General features: G+C 48.3%; 1 protein-coding gene across 13 annotated transcripts in view; it reads left to right on the top strand.

Annotated features, from left to right (window-relative positions):
• TRIP12 (thyroid hormone receptor interactor 12) overlaps window positions 1-17,726 on the top strand; it is a 1,145,873-nt gene that overhangs the window by 522,224 nt on the left and 605,923 nt on the right. For 6 of the 13 annotated variants that reach the window (XM_069213427.1, XM_069213421.1, XM_069213426.1 and 3 more), the window contains one exon: window positions 6,253-6,420. The exons of 6 other annotated variants lie outside the window; for them this stretch is intronic. In XM_069213427.1, the coding sequence (XP_069069528.1) occupies window positions 6,253-6,420 (168 nt within the window). The remainder of the gene's footprint in view (window positions 1-6,252; window positions 6,421-17,726) is intronic. One more of the 13 variants, XM_069213425.1, reaches the window with a different exon arrangement.

Below are 17,726 nucleotides of genomic sequence, written 5' to 3'. Positions count from 1 at the left end.
TACCTGCAAAAACTAATAAACTCTTACTCCCCCCCCAGGAACTGTTGAAAATTGCACTGTCTAGTTTTAAAATAGCTATATGTGATTTATAAGAAAACTGTATATGCTATTTTGCTAATTCAAAGTTCCTAAAGTACCTACCTGCAATACCTTTCATTTGAAGTATTACATGTAAATATTGAACCTGTGCTTCTTAAAATAAACTAAGAAAAGATATTTCTCTAAACAAAAACCTATTGGCCTGGAATTGTCTGAGTGTGTGTTCCTCATTTATTGCCTGTGTGTGTACAACAAATGCTTAACACTACTCCTCTGATAAGCCTACTGCTCGACCACACTACCACAAAATAGAGCATTAGAATTATCTCTTTTTGCCACTATCTTACCTCTAAGGGGAACCCTTGGACTCTGTGCATGCTATTTCTTACTTTGAAATAGTACATACAGAGCCAACTTCCTACAATGGGACTACTAAGGTTGGTACAGTTTGGTATCAACGCAATCCCTGCATGTCTGATTTAATGGTTAAATTGGATATAATGTCAGCCGTGGGCAAAGCGCAACTTTAGAAGTCGCCACGTTACTTGCCCAAGGTTTCCAGTGCCTGTTTACTGATGTACACAGGGTTTGTCCTGCAGACAGCTCTCTGCCATCCTGGGTAGACATGCTAATGACTCTCACTACATGACACAATAGGGGCATGCATGAGAGAGTGGTTTTACCTCCCTTCTGCAGACACCCACAAGGTGTTAGCCCAGAAGGCTGGTTTCAAAGGAGAAGCCACCTTTGAAGGGCAAGTTGGTAACTGTTGTAAGACTGTTTTTTTTTTCAGCGGTATGTAGCCACACCTCTGAGGATGGGCTAGGAAGCTCTGAGTTAAGAGAGGGGTGTTTCCATTTTGGGAGTGACCACAATGGTGCATCTTGGGATAGCCAGATGCCACACTGCCCAGGAAGTGGTCATCAAAAGGGAGGGGACCTGGTAGCCCATTGTCTATCAACCACATCCTATCCTTTGGTCATTTTCTGAAGATAAATAGGGCACCCCTGGCACCCAGACTTAAGATTTTGACAAACTCCAAAGAAGGATCGGAAACGAACTGCCCTGCTGCACCGAGGGACCAGCAAAGAGAGGCTGCTCTGGCAAGGATTGAACCTGATGCACAGCAATAAAGGGAGTGTGTCCGCCCTGTCTTGCTCAAGATAGTCGTCTTCAGATTCCAGTCAAGCCAAGAGAACTCCAAGGACCTGCCGACTGGCCTCCACTTTGCAGCAAAGGAACACAGCAGCTGAAGAAACCTGCTGGGGTAAGTCTTCAAGCCGCTACGGCTGTGCAGTACTGAGGACCAAGACCTCTGGTGCACATAGTTGCACCCGAATTCGCTGGGCCTAAGAATTCTGTTAGAGAGTTGCTGGGACTTTCGGACGGTGAGTTACGAATGATTAGCCTATGACCACGACAACAGGTGACTAGTAGTCTAGTGGCGACTGGACTTCAGCCAGGCCAGAGAGGAATTCGACCTGTGACCAGGACCCCCTCATCACTTTTGTGGACTGAGGAACCCCTACAGGAACACCCCCATTGACTGAGTTGCATCCACAGCTTAGAGCATCTTCAGCATCCTTCAGCCCTTGCATCAGGTCCATTTAACAGGGATCTTTTGTAAAAAAAAAAAAAAAAAAAAAAAAAAAAAAAAAAAGGATAGTGTCTGGAACTGCTGGGTTAATTCTTCCTCTATGTATGTAAATGTTCGTGAGAACCTTGCTGGTACCTCTGACAGGTCCTTGCCAGAGTTGGTCACCCCAAGTACTTCTAACTGACGGCATAAACACCCAAGTTTTTCTTTAAACATTTCCTAAGTGTTCTATAAGTTGAATATGCCAAGGCCCGTTTGGGGTTGAGTGAAATTGCACTGATTCATTATTGCTTGTGAAATCTATATCTCAGAAACCCTCTGGTGGATCTTTTCCGTTCTAGTGTCTAAATTCATATAAAAATATAAATATATTTTTTAATTGGTTTGATTTTTTGACTGTGGGGTCCATTTCTTCTTCCATTTTTTAAATGCTTAACACTTGTTCCTCTGTGTAAGCCTAGCTGCTTAGTGCTACTGCTACCCAGAATTGACCTGAGGGTTTGACAGACAAAACCCAAGGGTCCTAACAGGATTGGTAAGTGTGTTACCTGATTCCACTACCACACCATATAATCCACCCCATGTACTCACACCCAGAACCTGACAACTGAGAGCTTGGTGGGACAGGTATCCAAGAGCAAAGTAAACCTGAATGCCTTTCTAAACACTCCCACTTTTAGTAAGTTTGGCAAGCATATTTTCTCTTACACTAGTCTTTCCCTGAGATCAGTAAACACCATCTGTCTACTTTTTTTGTACCCACCTGCTCTGGATGGTATTCTGCCTGCAGTCCCAGAAGATCAGCTCCGTTCATTGACCCATGTTATTCAAGATGGTCTGGATGAGATCAAATGCGTCATCCACTCAGGCTTGCACACCCCTGACAGTCTGGAAAGGGCCATGAGAAATAACAGTGATTCAGGGCCACGCAAGGATGAAGTCAGTTGGGTTCTCCAGAAGAGACCAGGTATCCTAATGGATATGCCTTTTATTAGCTTCTGCCTGTTTTGTGAGAAAGAGAGGTCTGTCCTATAACAAGTTGCAGCAAGTAGGGCCACACATACTCTTGGTCTTTCAGCTCCAGTTCAGCAGTCCTCACACTTTCACCCTTTTAGGAGATCTGCCAGGTGTCTGACATATAGACAGCACCTGCCACCTTCACAACAGGCTTCCTAGCTCTTTTGATGTCCTGGATATGACAAATAGGTCTTGGCCATCCCAGACAACGTTCTGCCGAGTTTTCTGCCCTTCCTGGAACTACTGCAAAACATATTTTGTGTTCCCTTAGCAGCACAAATCTATTCAGTCGACACCAGGATCTGCCACTTTCCGCATGGGTGGCAAAACAGCACATTTAACAAATGGGTCCTGCAGATTGTCCAATAGGGCTACGCAGGACTATGTCCTGCCATTCCTTTGGTACCAACCACACCTGCCACCTACAGGTTCACACCTAATGGAAGACCATCTGTCCATGCTATGCAAGGCAGTAGGGGCTTTTTTAGCTAAAGCCATAGACAGCCCATCCATCATAAGTAGGGACTGCATGTTATTTCTGTTAATTTTTGTGCCAAAAAAGATGGAGGCCTCATTCCATTTCTAGACCTTTTGGCTCCACAATACCTCCCTGTGCAAGGATAAGTTCAAGATGCTCACGTTGGCCCAAGGTCTTTCTCCCCTGGATTAGGGAGACTGCATTTTATATTGAACCCGCGGGACGCTCATTTTCATATTTCCCATCCTGCAGGACCATAGAAGTTACTGGTGGTTCAAGGTGGGTTGCAAACACTATTTGTTGTGCTGCCTTTGAGCCTCACCAGTGCTCCTTGGGTGTTAGCAGTGATGCGGTGGTGGCAGTCCATCTGAGAATGTCAGTGGTGCCAGCTTCTCCTACCGCAACATCTTGCTGCTGAATGTGGGGTTGCAGTACTCCGTTGAGGACCACCTCCAGGCAAAGGCAAACCTCTTGACATCTTTATGATTTTCAATCAACTTGCCAAAGTCACAATCAACTCCTTTGCAGAGGCGCCCCTTCATCCGAGCCATCCTAGATATGATGTGCTTTCAGGCCTTTCCTCTGGACCAACAAGTCCAAGACATTTGAGAGATGATCCTGATGCTTCAACCACTGTCCTGTGTCAGTGAGGATGGTTCTGAGGCTTCTTGGCCTGATTGCCTTGTTCATCCTGCTTACCGGCCATACCAGATGGCACATGTGAATTTTGCAGTTGAGCCTGAAGTTTCAGTGAGCGCAGCACCAGATAAACTTGTCCGATTCCTTCCTGGTGTTAGGGGAGACCTCAAAAGACCTCCGCAGGTGGCTGCTCGACTGCAGTTGGAGCAGATGGACACCCCTATTCATTGCCCTACCTAGAGCTGACAGTGGTGACAGTTGCATTCCTTCTGGGTTGGTGAAGGTCATCTGCGATAGGTGGAGATCAGAGAACCCTGGTTGCTGGCAGACACCCGCCTCCACATCAGTCTGCTCGAGTTGCAGGCGATTCACTTGCCACTAAAGCCTTCATACCCTGGTGCAGGTTCTCATGGGCTGTACCTTGGCCATGTGAAACTGCAACAATCTGGGATGGTGGGATTCCTAAGTCCTATGCCAAGACGCTCTCTGCCTCTGGAGATGGCTGGCTCATCAGGGGATTTCTTTAGTGGTACACCACCAGGTGGGATCTTGAAACTTCAGGGAGGTATCAGACTTAATAAGCAACACTTAGCATATCACCAGTGTCATTTGCATCCAGTGGTGGTATAGGGCATCTTTTAGCGGTAGGGAAAACCCTGGCTAGATCAGTTTCTCTGTTGAACACAGAGAAAGGAGAGAGGAAAATGACCCTCCACATGTCCTCCCAAAAGTTAATCAATAAACACCGAAAGTGTGGAGGGGGAACTAAGAAATGGTGGATGTCCTCACCTGAGGTACAACCCAGCGAAAACCGAACAATTAGTTCCACTAGTGAGTGTGCTTATTTCAAGCTTACTTCAAGCTCAACAGCAGCTGGGAGAGGCACACTGTTAGGTTTGGATGAGTGATGCACCCTATGATGAATGTGAGACTACAAGGGGCATCATCCTTATCCCAGACACAAGGCTGTTAATACATCAAATTTGGGTTTTTGAAGGCTCTTAAACACTCATGTAGGCCGTGAGTGTTTCTGTTTTTGTTCCTTGGTAATGGTTTCTACTACACAACTAGTTTGATATTATTCCATCTTTACGTAGATAGGGATCCTCAGCCATGATGAATACCCTAGCCGAATAAAGGCTTGTTTTAGTGGGCAGAAACATTTTGGCTTCTTTAAAGGTGAGCAGAGTCATTATTCTTAAGCTTAGCAATTCTTCTTCATTCTTAACCATATCAGTGGACACCTTATAAAAAGTAAATCACTAGTATTCCACTGGGTATTTTTAGATGTCTGGATCCCAGTATTATCCAGTGAGCTTTATATAAGACCTCCTTCTGGTAGGTCAGAACCAGAAGGTTCAGTCTGGCCTGGTGGCACTGTCACACCAGGGTGGGGAGAGGTGGTCTGTGATGAAGCATGACACTATTAAGTGTGAGAGACCACCTCTTCCATAAGGGAGGAATTCCTACAATCCTCATCAATAGATGTGAACGTAGGCAACCATTAGCATGTTTCCTATGGAGTTGAACTTGAAGTAAGCACACCCAGTAGTTGAACTAATTGTTCGTTTTTTGCTGGGTTGAACCTCAGGTGAGGTCACCCACCATTACTTAGTTCCCCCTCCACACCTTGGGTGTGTATTGATCGGTTTCTCACCACCGAAAATGTTCAGTGTCAGCACTTTTGCATGCTGGAGTTCCGAAGTAGGCTAGCTCTCAGAGGCTCATTCTGCAGTGATTGAAATATGGGTCTCCTGTATGCCCTCCTGCCATTACCTCTTCTGCCCCATGTACTGAGGAAGATCTGGAACAAATACGCCCAATTCACCCTAGTGGAATTGGATTGGGCCAGCAGTGTATTAACCCAGAACTTTTGTGCCTGATCATTTGTCTTCTGATCAGGCTCTCAGTACGGGATAATCTTGTGCTGCCGTGGCAGTGCAGAGTTTTACAATTGAGCCTGTGCAGTCTGCACCTCCATGAGTGGAGACTGAACAGCTTTAGTTTAATTAATTTGATCTCCCTCATGAGGTTGTCTTCATCTTGGCAGCCAGGTGCTCTTTCAAAAAATCTGTATATGCATGATGCTGGGTCATTTTTGTGTCATGGTGTGGGTATGTGTTGTTGTTTGCTTTGTTTTTTGCTCAATGAGGCCTTGCTCTGGACACATCTTAAGGTTACTTGTTGGCTCTATCAGCCTTTTTATGTTTTCTGAAAGAACCTTCCTTATTTAAATCAGTGATAGTGATGTATTTTCTGAAAGGGTTGCAACATATGTTCTGCCAACACCCTTTGTTATGGCACAGCAGGACATAGTTAGTCCTCACTTTTTTAATGTGTACCCTTTTCAAACCAATGCACAGTTGTTCAGTGAATCTACACACTTTGAAAATTATCTTTCTGGTGCGATAAAGTCCGCATGCTGGATGAGTGAACTTCAGGTCCTCTCGGTCCAGCCTACTTACACTGCCTTTTCCCCCAGACAAGCTGGTACTCAGGAGTTGACCATTGTCGCGGACCCACACAGCACAACCCACCAGCCTACAGAAGGATTGGTTTGAATTTTTTTGGATCTAGTCTGGAGTCTGGGAATATACACAAGGTGAGGAATCTGCAGTTGGAGTACGCACCAGAAAGAGCGTCACTGAAGGTAAGTAACTTGTTCTTTAGGATCCCAAACGGAGTCATGATTCCAAGTTGCAAAGGGTTGTCCTTCTTGTTCACGTTCGCATTTGTTTGCTTTCACACTTCAGTACCCAGTTTGTATAGTTGATTCTTTATTTGTAAACCCCTGAAAGCCATGCAGTGATATTTTTTTTATCTTTTCCTGTATGTAGATGTATGTAATGATTTTAATGTTTGGTGCATGGTTGTAATTGGAGAGCACTTTACTCTCCAGCAGTTAGGGTTTTCAAAATAGGGTAAAGGTGGAGTTTGTTGGAAAGTACCATCTTTTTGGCATGGTTACCCCCACTTTTTGCCTGCTGTCAGTTTTGTTCCACTGCGTTCACTGAGATCCTGCTAATCAGGACACCAGTGACTGTCCCTCTCTCTCTCTCTCTCTCTCTCTAAATGTGGTTGTCTAGGACATTGCACACTCCACAATTGGTATACTGGTGCCCCCTTAGAAGTCCCAAGTATATGCTACTTAGGTACCCAGGGCATTGGGGCACCAAGGGTTCCCTATGGGGTGTAACATGTATTGTGCCATCCATGGGACACCATGCAAAATGTGTCTGCAGGCTTACCATTGCAGCCTGCATAAAAAGGTGCATGCATCCTTTCACTACAGGTCAGTGTAAGTCACCCCTATGGTAGGCCCTCCTAGCCCAGAGGGCAGGGTGCAGGTACCTGTGTGTGAGGGCATCCCTGCATGAGCATAGGTGAACCTATATACTCCAGCTTCATTACACTGGACTTCGTAACTGCGAGGAAACCATTTTTCCCAAGCACTGGACACAGGTCACTCACTACCTGTGTCCAGCTACATAATAGTAACTCCGAACCTTGGCATGTTTGGTATCAAACATGTCACAATCATATCCCAATACTGTTGCCAGTGTTGGTTGTATGACCTTATGCACTCTGGTGGCTCCTTAGAGGACCCCCCAGTATTGCTCCTGCCAATTTTCAAGGATTTTGCGGCAGCCCACGCTGCTGCCACCCTCCATACAGGTTTCTGCCCTCCTCCTGCTGCTTGACCAGCTCAGGTAGAGGAAGGCAGAACAAGGGATTGCCTGTGGGAGTGGGAGGTAACACACTCCCTTGGAAACAGGTGTTACATGGCTTGGGAGGGGTAGACTCCCCGTGCCATTGGTATGCTTTGAAGGGCACATTTGGTGCCCTTCTTCCATAAACCCGTTTGCACCAGTCCAGGGATCCCTGGTCCCTGCTCTGGCGTGAAACTGGACATAGGAAAGGGGAATGACCACTCCCCTGTCAATCACCTCCCTAGGGGTGGTGCCCAGAGCTCCTCCAGGTGGCCTCTTAATTCTGTCATCTTGAATCAAAGGTGGACAGAGGCCCCTTTGGAGCATCTGAGAGGCAAGTCAGGTAGGTGACGTCACCGCCCCCCTCCTGATAGGTGGTCACCCTGCTAGGTGACCAGTCCCCCTTCCTGGGCTGTTTAGAGTCTCTCTCTTGGGTGGGTCCTCAGATTCAATGTGCAAGATTCCAGCAGGACTCCTCTGATGGTTTACTTCATCTTCTTCCTACTGGGACTGCAACTGGACCCTCCATGAACTGACAATCTGCAACTCCAGCGATGACTCCGTTCTGCAACATTGTTTCTCCGGCTCCTTCCAGCAATCGCAACATTTCACCAGCTGTGCATCCTGTGAGGGCGAAGTCTTGAGCCTGCACAAGAAGTAAGAAGGAATCTCCCTTGGGGTGAATGAGTCATTCCCCTGCATCCTCAAGCACCAGCTGCAACCACGACCAGCTGTGTGGCTCCTCTCTCCTCCCAAACTGAGTGGATCCTGCATCACAGGTGGTGGTCTGGAGTGGTCCACTTTGTCCTCTGTACCAGCTATCCAACTAGGGAGACGGTAAGCCCTTGCCTTTCCTTGCAGGACAGCACCCCTGTGCCTCACGACTCTTGTAGCTATCAAGGCTTGTTTGTTCCTCCTCCAAGGAATCGTCAGACTCCTTATAGCCCCGGCCCCCAGCTCTTCTTCCTGCAACGCACAGTCTCCTGCCTGCTGACTCAGCGACGTGGGACACTTTTTTAGGTGTGCTGAGAGGGCCTCACTGCAACTCCTGTGCCTGTTGGCCATCAGTCGCTTGTGGGGGCTGCCTCCTCTCCTTGTGGCTGTCCCAGCTGCCGAGGGTTACCCCGGACTCCCCTCCTTGGGTCGAGTCCTCTGGACCTTGCTGGTCCTCTTCTGCCTTGCAAAACTTGCTTCTCTGACTCTTGTTTGCTAAGGCTTGTTGGTGGTTTTCTAGCACCACTGACCAACTGCATCACAACTGACGACGTAGGACATCACTTGCATCACATCTGGAACTCCTCTTTTGCTCCTGTGCTGCACTGCTGACCTTAGTCCACGGTCGACCTGGTCCTGTAGCCACAGAAGGGTGGGTAGTGGCTCACGCCACAAAGGGACACTCCATCACGAACTGGACTTGGTCCTCTTCCTTCGCAAGTACTCTTCTGTCAGGATCCAACTTTGGGTTCTTCCAGACATGTCTGGGTCTTGCACATTCCTTTTCCAAAGTCCTCGTTTTGGGAAAACCAGGTCCTACCCTTTCCTCTCCTGGTAGCTGGGGGGGGGGGCACCCTGGTACTTAACTTTTGGGGTTCGTAGTTCCTCCAGCTCCCCTTTACTGATCTCAGTTCCTTGGTTGGGGGGGAATGCCTTTCACATTCCAATTTTTTTGTGTACGGTTTGGCCCTCCTCTAGGGCCCTCGCTATTTGTTATTGCTTTTACAGTGTCTGTTGCTTTTTATGCTATTTACTGATTGCTTATGTGTATATAATAGTGTGTTTACTTACCTCCAGTTGGGGTATTGTCTATACAGTATTTTCGTTTTGTGTTACTATAATAAAGTGCCTTTATTTTTGCAACACTGTGTTTTTTTCATGTGTGTAAGTGCTGTGTGTCTATAGTGGTATTGCATAAGCTGTGCAGGTCTCCTAGATACGTTTGGCTGCTCATCCATTGATACCTCTAGAGAGACCTGGCTTCCTAGGCACTGTCTACACCTCACTAATAGTGGATACCTGGACCTGGTTTAAGGTGATAACACCATAGGTGCTCACCACACACCAGGTCAGTGGTGCAATGGTGGGATAAGACACTTGCAATTGCCTTACCACTCTATCACTAGTCACTTTCCACAGGAAAGACGAGTACCAGCTCTTAGGTAAACACTACACTTAGTTGTTAGGATTTCTAGTCTCCGAAGTTTGGGGAAGCTAGGAGTTTAGCATAGCCCTTGCTCCAATGTTCCTGAGGAAGCCTAGTTGTTAAAGTAGTTAGGTACACCTACGCCACTCCAGCAAGAAAGTCTTCAGTAGAACACAACTTTCCGGCCCCAGAATCTTATTATGAGGGTCTTACTTTACAGAATCTGAGGGAGATGTGTGCCTCTAGAAAACTGACGGGGAGAAATCCCAAGAAGAGTCTACTTCTAGGGTTACTACTCCAGGCTGACCAGAACAACGCAGACAGGCAGGAGGAGGAGGAAGTAGAAACTGACCCTCTGGTCCTAGACCGGGTGCTCTTAGACTACACTGGGGAGGGCCAAGAAGAACCTGGGGGAACACCACAACCCTGTTAGGAGCACTGACGGTAGTGAGTGGGTGGTAGTCATGGCAGTAGGCCCACCTTTACTCTTAAAGGGTTTGCCCAGAGAGTCCCCAGGAGAAAGCATAGGTCCTCCTCTGTCAATACTCAGTTCTTCTCGGCGTCTGTGGGGACCCGCTACTCTACCTCAAGAGAAGATTCCTTAGATAAGGGAGCTTAGGAAACTGAGATTGGAGGAGGCCAAGCTGAGGCTGCAACAGCTAGCCCTAGATAAGGAGGCCTTGGCATTGGCAAGAGGGAGACCAGGTTTGGGGTTAGCTCCCCATGGTGGCAGCAATCTTAGCTTTAGGGACACCAGAATCAAGGAGAACTCTTATGAGGCTTTAAAACTGAGAAAGATAGTTCCACCTTCAAATTCCTGACTACCTCAAGAAAGGAGGCCTGCTGAGGTGAAAACCTCGCAGAGAATAGGAGACACCAACTGACTAGGCCCCAGCCCTACCGGCCCGTCTCCTACTTCGAAAAGCTGCTTGAAAAAAAGCAACACGTTCTGCGGGACCAGTGACATCTGAAATGCCTCCAGGGGACTACCTGCATCACGAGGATCAGGAAACTCCTGTGGATAGCGGACCTGCCGAACGAAAAGACCAAGAAAACAACTTTAAAGGGACTCTCACCTCACTCGAGAAGTGTGAGTCCAACTACTCTGCACCCAACACCCCCGGCCCGTGTCCAGAGAAACCCGCTATCCAGAGAGGACCCCCAGGTGACTCCAATGACATGTCCACCCTGGGCTGACCTCTCTGCACCCCTACGACAACGCCTGCAGAGGGAATCCTGAGGACCCTCCTGATCGCGACTGCCCGGGACGAAGATATCAGAAGCCTGGAGAAGCACTGCACCCGCAGCCCCCAGGCCCCTGAGTAACCGACCACCAGTGCAGCAACGATCAGCAGGTGGCCCTTACCCTTGCCCAGTTGGTGGCTTGCCCGAGAGGCCCCCCTATGCCCTACCTGCAACTCCTAAGTGACCCCTGGGTCCCTCCATAGAGTTCTAGTGAGAGCCCGATGCCCTGTTGGCATACTGCATCCGGCTGCCCCCGTGCCTCTGAGGGTGTGGGCTTTGTGCCTACTTGGGGCCTCTCCGGTTCTCCTCCAAACCCCCCTTATCTGCCCTCAGACAACGCGGGTACTTACTTGCAAGCAGACCAGAATCTGAGTACCCCCTGTCTCCAAAGGGGCCCACGTTATTTTGGCTCCTGTTTGACCTCTGCATCTAACCGGCCCTGTGTTGCTAATGCTGGGTGTTTGGGGTTATCTTGAACCCCCAACGGTGGGCTACCTATGCCCCGGAGACTGAACTCGTAAATGTGGTACTTACCTAAAAAAAAATGTACTCACCTCCCGCAGGAACTGTTGAAAATTTGACTGTCCACTTTTAAAATAGCTTTTTGCCATTAAAAAAAAAATAAAAAAAACACAAAACTGTGTACAATATTGATTCTATGCAGAGGCCTAAGTATTACTACGCAAAGTACCTTTCATTTCTTGTACTCTCCTGCTAAATTAATCTTGTGGTTCTTAGAATAAATTTTAGAAAATAATATTTTTTTTATATAAAAACCTATTGGCCTGCTGTTAAGTCCATTGAGTGTGTGTTTTTACTTATTGCGTGTGTGTGTACAACAAATGCTTAACACTACCCTCTGATAGGCCTAACTGCTCGACCACACTACCACAAATAGAGCATTAGTATTATCTATTATTACCTCTGTCAAGCCTCTTCGGGAACCCCTGGACTCTGTGCACACTATATCTTGTTTTGATATAGTATATACAGAGCTAGCTTCCTACACCTGGAACAATGGCACAGGCGGCTCATTAAAAGAGCAGACAGGGTAAAAAGTTAACCGCTGCTCCTGCCTCCTGTGAAGATTCAACTCCTGATGGAGAAGAATCTACTTCTTGGGTGGAACATATACCAGAGGAGGTCAAACCTGACACAGCTAAGCTCTTGGGTGCGGGGGGATCTGCCAGGGAGGAATTCAGTATACAATAGAGGACCTGTCTTACACTGGTGAGCTTAAGGCAGCAAACAGCAGCACAAGAGGCAGGGGTTGTCGGTAGCATCCATAAGGTGTGCTGGGATAACTGCGTCTTTTACTAAGAAGCAAGGGATCCGAAACCTGTTGTCACCAGGACTCTGGTTATCCCTCGGAGGTTTAGGGAGTTCCTGTTAACTCTAGCACCTGACGGTCCTCTTGCAGACAATGTGGGGCAAAGCAAGACTTGGGTCAGGCGTGTCGCTCACTTTCACTGGCCCCGCCTGTCTGAAGAAACCCAGGAGTTTTGTCGCTCTTGTGTCACTTGCTAAGTCATTGGCAAGATAGGTGGCACTCCAAAGACCCCTGTAATTCCTCTACCAGTGGTTAGGGTGCCCTTTGAGAGGGTTGGGGTGGATATTGTCCCCCCCCCCCCCCTTGACCCTCCAACAGCCTCTGACAATAGATTTATTCTAGTGGTAGTAGACCATGCCACCAGGTATCCAGAGGCCATTCCTCTTAGGACCACTACAGTCCCTGCAGTGGCCAAATCCCTCCAGGGAATTTTCTCAATGGTGGGTTTTCCTAAAGAGATGGTATCAGAGGTGCAAACTTCATGTCTGCTTTCCTTAAAGCCATGTGAAAGGAGAGTGGGGTCACTTATACATTCACCACTCCTTACCATCCTCAAACAAATGGATTAGTTGAGAGGTTGAATGAAACCCTTAAAGGCATGATAATGGGACTCTCAGAGAAACTCAGAAGGAGGTGGGATGTCCTGTTACCTTGCCTCCTCTTTGCCCATAGGGAGGTTCCTCAGAAGGGAGTGGGCCGCAGCCCCTTTGAACTGCTGTTTGGACACTCTGTTAGGGGCCCCCTTGCTCATGTGAAAGAAGGCTGGGGGCAACCTCTTAAGCCTCGAAAACAGGACATTGTGGACTATGTATTAGACCTCAGATCGGGGATCACTGACTACATGAAGAGGGCTTCCAAAAATCTTCAGGCAAGCCAAGAACTGCAGAAGCAAAGGCATGACCTGAAGGCTGTGCTGATTGTCTACCAGCCAGGACAGAAAGTGTGGGTTCTGAAGCGTGCAGCTCCCAGGGCACTCGAAGACAAATGGAGTGGACCACCCACTATTGTGGAGAGAAAGGGTGAGATCACCTACTTGGTTGACCTAAGCACTCCTAGAAGCCCCCACATGGTGCTTCATGTGAACCACCTGAAGCCCTGCTATGACAGGTCTGACATGACCTTGCTCATGGCAACTGATGAGGGACAGGAAGAACAGAGAGTGATCCTCTCCCTGATCTCTTCTCACAATACAGTGGATGGCTCAGTAGATGGGGTTGTACTTGTAGACTGCCTCTGAGTCACAAAATTATGACTGTAGAAATCTCCTGGGACAGTTCTCTGAACTCTTAACCCTGACTCTTTGTCAAACCAAAATGTAAATTTACAGGCAGAGCCTGATCATGTCAGGGAGTGCATCAAATCTGAGGCCCTAAAGGTGTTAGACTTGGGAGTTATTGAGCCTTCTGAGAGCCCCTTGGCTAGTCTTGTAGTGCATGTCCCAAAGCCCCACTCTCAGAATTTTAAAAGAGTGATTTGGTTTTGTGTAGGCTACAGAGGCCTCAATACTGAAACAGGTACTCATCCTATCCGTAGGGCAGATGTGCTCTTAGATATACTGGTGTAAGGAAATGCCTCCTTGGCATGGTTACCCCCTGACTTTTTGCCTTTGCTGATGCTATGTTTTGAATTGAAAGTGTGCGGAGGCCTGCTAACCAGGCCCCAGCACCAGTGTTCTTTCCCTAACCTGTACTTTTGATTCCACAATTGGCACACCCTGGCATCCAGATAAGTCCCTTGTAACTGGTACCTCTGGTACCAAGGGCCCTGATGCCAGGGAAGGTCTCTAAGGGCTGCAGCATGTATTATGCCACCCTGGAGACCCCTCTCTCAGCACAGACACACTGCTTACCAGCTTGTGTGTGCTAGTGAGAACAAAATGACTAAGTCGACATGGCACTCCCCTCAGGGTGCCATGCCAGCCTCTCACTGCCTATGCAGTATAGGTAAGACACCCCTCTAGCAGGCCTTACAGCCCTAAGGCAGGGTGCACTATACCATAGGTGAGGGTACCAGTGCATGAGCACTGTGCCCCTACAGTGTCTAAGCAAAACCTTAGACATTATAAGTGCAGGGTAGCCATAAGAGTATATGGTCTGGGACTCTGTTTTACACGAACTCCACAGCACCATAATGGCTACACTAAAAACTGGGAAGTTTGGTATCAAACTTCTCAGCACAATAAATGCACACTGATGCCAGTGTACATTTTATTGTAAAATACACCACAGAGGGCACCTTAGAGGTGCCCCCTGAAACCTAACCGACTATCTGTGTAGGCTGACTGGTTCCAGCAGCCTGCCACACTAGAGACATGTTGCTGGCCCCATGGGGAGAGTGCCTTTGTCACTCTGAGGCCAGTAACAAAGCCTGCACTGGGTGGAGATGCTAACACCTCCCCCAGGCAGGAGCTGTAACACCTGGCGGTGAGCCTCAAAGGCTCACCCCTTTGTCACAGCACAGCAGGGCACTCCAGCTTAGTGGAGTTGCCCGCCCCCTCCGGCCACGGCCCCCACTTTTGGCGGCAAGGCTGGAGAGAACAAAGAAAGCAACAAGGAGGAGTCACTGGCCAGTCAGGACAGCCCCTAAGGTGTCCTGAGCTGAAGTGACTCTAACTTTTAGAAATCCTCCATCTTGCAGATGGAGGATTCCCCCAATAGGATTAGGGATGTGACCCCCTCCCCTTGGGAGGAGGCACAAAGAGGGTGTACTCACCCTCAGGGCTAGTAACAATTGGCTACTAACCCCCCAGACCTAAACATGCCCTTAAATTTAGTATTTAAGGGCTCTCCCTGAACCTAGAAATTAGATTCCTGAAACTACAAGAAGAAGAGGACTGCTGAGCTGAAAAACCCCTGCAGAGGAAGAACAGAAGACACCAACTGCTTTGGCCCCAGACTTACCGGCCTGTCTCCTGCCTTCCAAAGAAACCTGCTCCAGCGACGCTTTCCAAGGGACCAGCGACCTCTGAATCCTCTGAGGACTGCCCTGCTTCAAGAAAGACAAGAAACTCCCGAGGACAGCGGCCCTGCTCCAAAAGAACTGCAACTTTGTTTCAAGGAGCAGATTTAAAGACCCCTGCAACTCCCCGCAAGAAGCGTGAGACTTGCAACACTGCATCCGGCGACCCCGACTCGACTGGTGGAGAACCAACACCTCAGGGAGGACCCTCCGGCGACTCCAAGACTGTGAGAAACCAAAGTTGTCCCCCCTGAGCCCCCACAGCGACGCCTGCAGAGGGAATCCCAAGGCTCCCCCTGACCGCGACTGCCTGAACTCCATTTCCCGACGGCTGGAAAAGACCCTGCACCCGCAGCCCCCAGCACCTAAAGGAACGGAACTCCTGTGCAGGAGTGACCCCCAGGAGGCCCTCTCCCTTGCCCAGGTGGTGGCTACCCCGAGGAGCCCCCCCCCCCTTGCCTGCCTGCAACGCTGAAGAGATCCCTTGATCTCTCATTGAAAACCATTGGAAACTCGACGCGCGTTCCCACACTGCACCCGGCCGCCCCCGCGCTGCTGAGGGTGTACTTTTTGTGCTGACTCGTGTCCCCCCCGGTGCCCTACAAAACCCCCCTGGTCTGCCCTCCGAAGACGCGGGTACTTACCTGCTGGCAGACTGGAACCGGGGCACCCCCTTCTCTCCATTGAAGCCTATGTGTTTTGGGCACCTCTTTGACCTTTGCACCTGACCGGCCCTGAGCTGCTGGTGTGATAACTTTGGGGTTGCTCTGAACCCCCAACGGTGGGCTACCTTGGACCAAAAACTGAAACCTGTAAGTGCCTTACTTACCTGTTGAAACTAACAATAACTTACCTCCCCCTGGAACTGTGAAAATTGCACTAAGTGTCCACTTTTAAAACAGCTTATTGTGCTTTATGTAAAAAGTATACATGCTAAAGTAATGATTCAAAGTTCCTAGAGTACTTACCTGCAATACCTTTCAAAAGAGCTATTACATGTAAAATTTGAACCTGTGGTTCTTAAAATAAACTAAGAAAATATATTTTTCTATAACAAAACCTATTGGCTGGATTTGTCTCTGAGTGTTTGTTCCCCATTTATTGCCTGTGTGTATGTACAACAAATGCTTAACACTACTCCTTTGATAAGCCTACTGCTCGACCACACTACCACAAAATAGAGCATTAGTATTATCTCTTTTTGCCACTATCTTACCTCTAAGGGGAACCCTTGGACTCTGTGCATGCTATTCCTTACTTTGAAATAGCACATACAGAGCCAACTTCCTACAACTGGCTTCTGCCAGGCTAGCTTTCTGAGCACCTTTGACCTGACTGCTGGCAGATGAAGTTGTCACAGGATGTCAAACCAAAAACTGCAATCTCCACTCCTATTGGCACTATCACTTTACAGTGATGTCCTTTGGACTAAAGAATGCACCTGACACATTCCAGTTCTGTGAACAAAGTTCTCCAAGGTCCAAAAAGCTTTGCTGCAGCTTATCTAGATGATATAGCTGTCTTTAGCTCCACCTGGGTTGAATTAGAGGCTCTGCAGAGAGCAGGCCTCACTATGAAGGCCTCAAAGTGCCAGATAGGGCAGGGAACTTGGTTTACCTGGGCCACCTAGTAGGTGGGGCCAGATTCAACCACTACAGAGCAAAATTGACCATTCTGGAGTGGACTGTCCCTACTGCACATATCCAAGTCGGAGCCTCCTTAATCCTGGCAGGGTACTATAGGAGGTTCCTTAAGAATTATGACTCCATTGTAGCACCCTTAAATGACCTTGCATCCAAAAGTATGCCCAAGAACGTTTTATGGTCATAGCCTGTTTAAGGTCATCAAAAACTTTTGATGACCTTAAACAGGTGATGTGCTCTCCTCTTATACTAATTAGCCCTGACTACTTTAAGCATTAAGCAGTTTTTTGTGCAGACAGATGCTTCTGAGGTAGGGATAGGGGCAGTACTGTGTCAGCTGAATGAAGAGGGCCATGACCAACCTGTAGCTTTCATTTGCAGAAGGTGACCCCCAGGGGAAAGTGTTGGTCAGCCATAGAGAGGGAGGCCTTTGCTGTGGTCTGGCTTTGAAGGCGCTGCGGCCATACTTCTTTGCTTGGCACTCACTTCCTGGTTCAAAAGGACCACAACCCCCTTCCTATGATTAAAACAGATGAAAGGCAAAAATCCTAAACTTCTGGGAGTGACTACTCCAATGCAGATGTTTCCACTTAGACATTGAAGACTCAGCTGGGCAAGGTTAGTCTTCTTGTCCTTCCTTGAGGGGGTGGGGGAGGGCTGCTAAGTAGGAAACTACCCGTTCGATGGCATATGTTGCTGCAGATACACATGTTTAGCACAGTCCGCTGCCTGGTGTTGGGCTCGGAGTATTACAAGTTGTTTTTCTTCGAAGAAGTCTTTTTTGGTCACGGGACCGAAGGACTCCTCCTTCTTCGGCTCCATTGCGCATGGGCGTCGACTCCATCTTAGATTGTTTTTTTTCCGCTGTCGGGTTCGGACGTATTCCTTTTCGCTCCGTGTTTCGGTTCGGAAAGTTAGTCAGAATCTCGG

Source organism: Pleurodeles waltl, chromosome 11 (genome assembly GCF_031143425.1).
Source record: "Pleurodeles waltl isolate 20211129_DDA chromosome 11, aPleWal1.hap1.20221129, whole genome shotgun sequence".
Classification (NCBI taxonomy): Eukaryota; Metazoa; Chordata; class Amphibia; order Caudata; family Salamandridae; genus Pleurodeles; species Pleurodeles waltl.
This window is presented reverse-complemented; position numbering and strand designations above follow the sequence as displayed.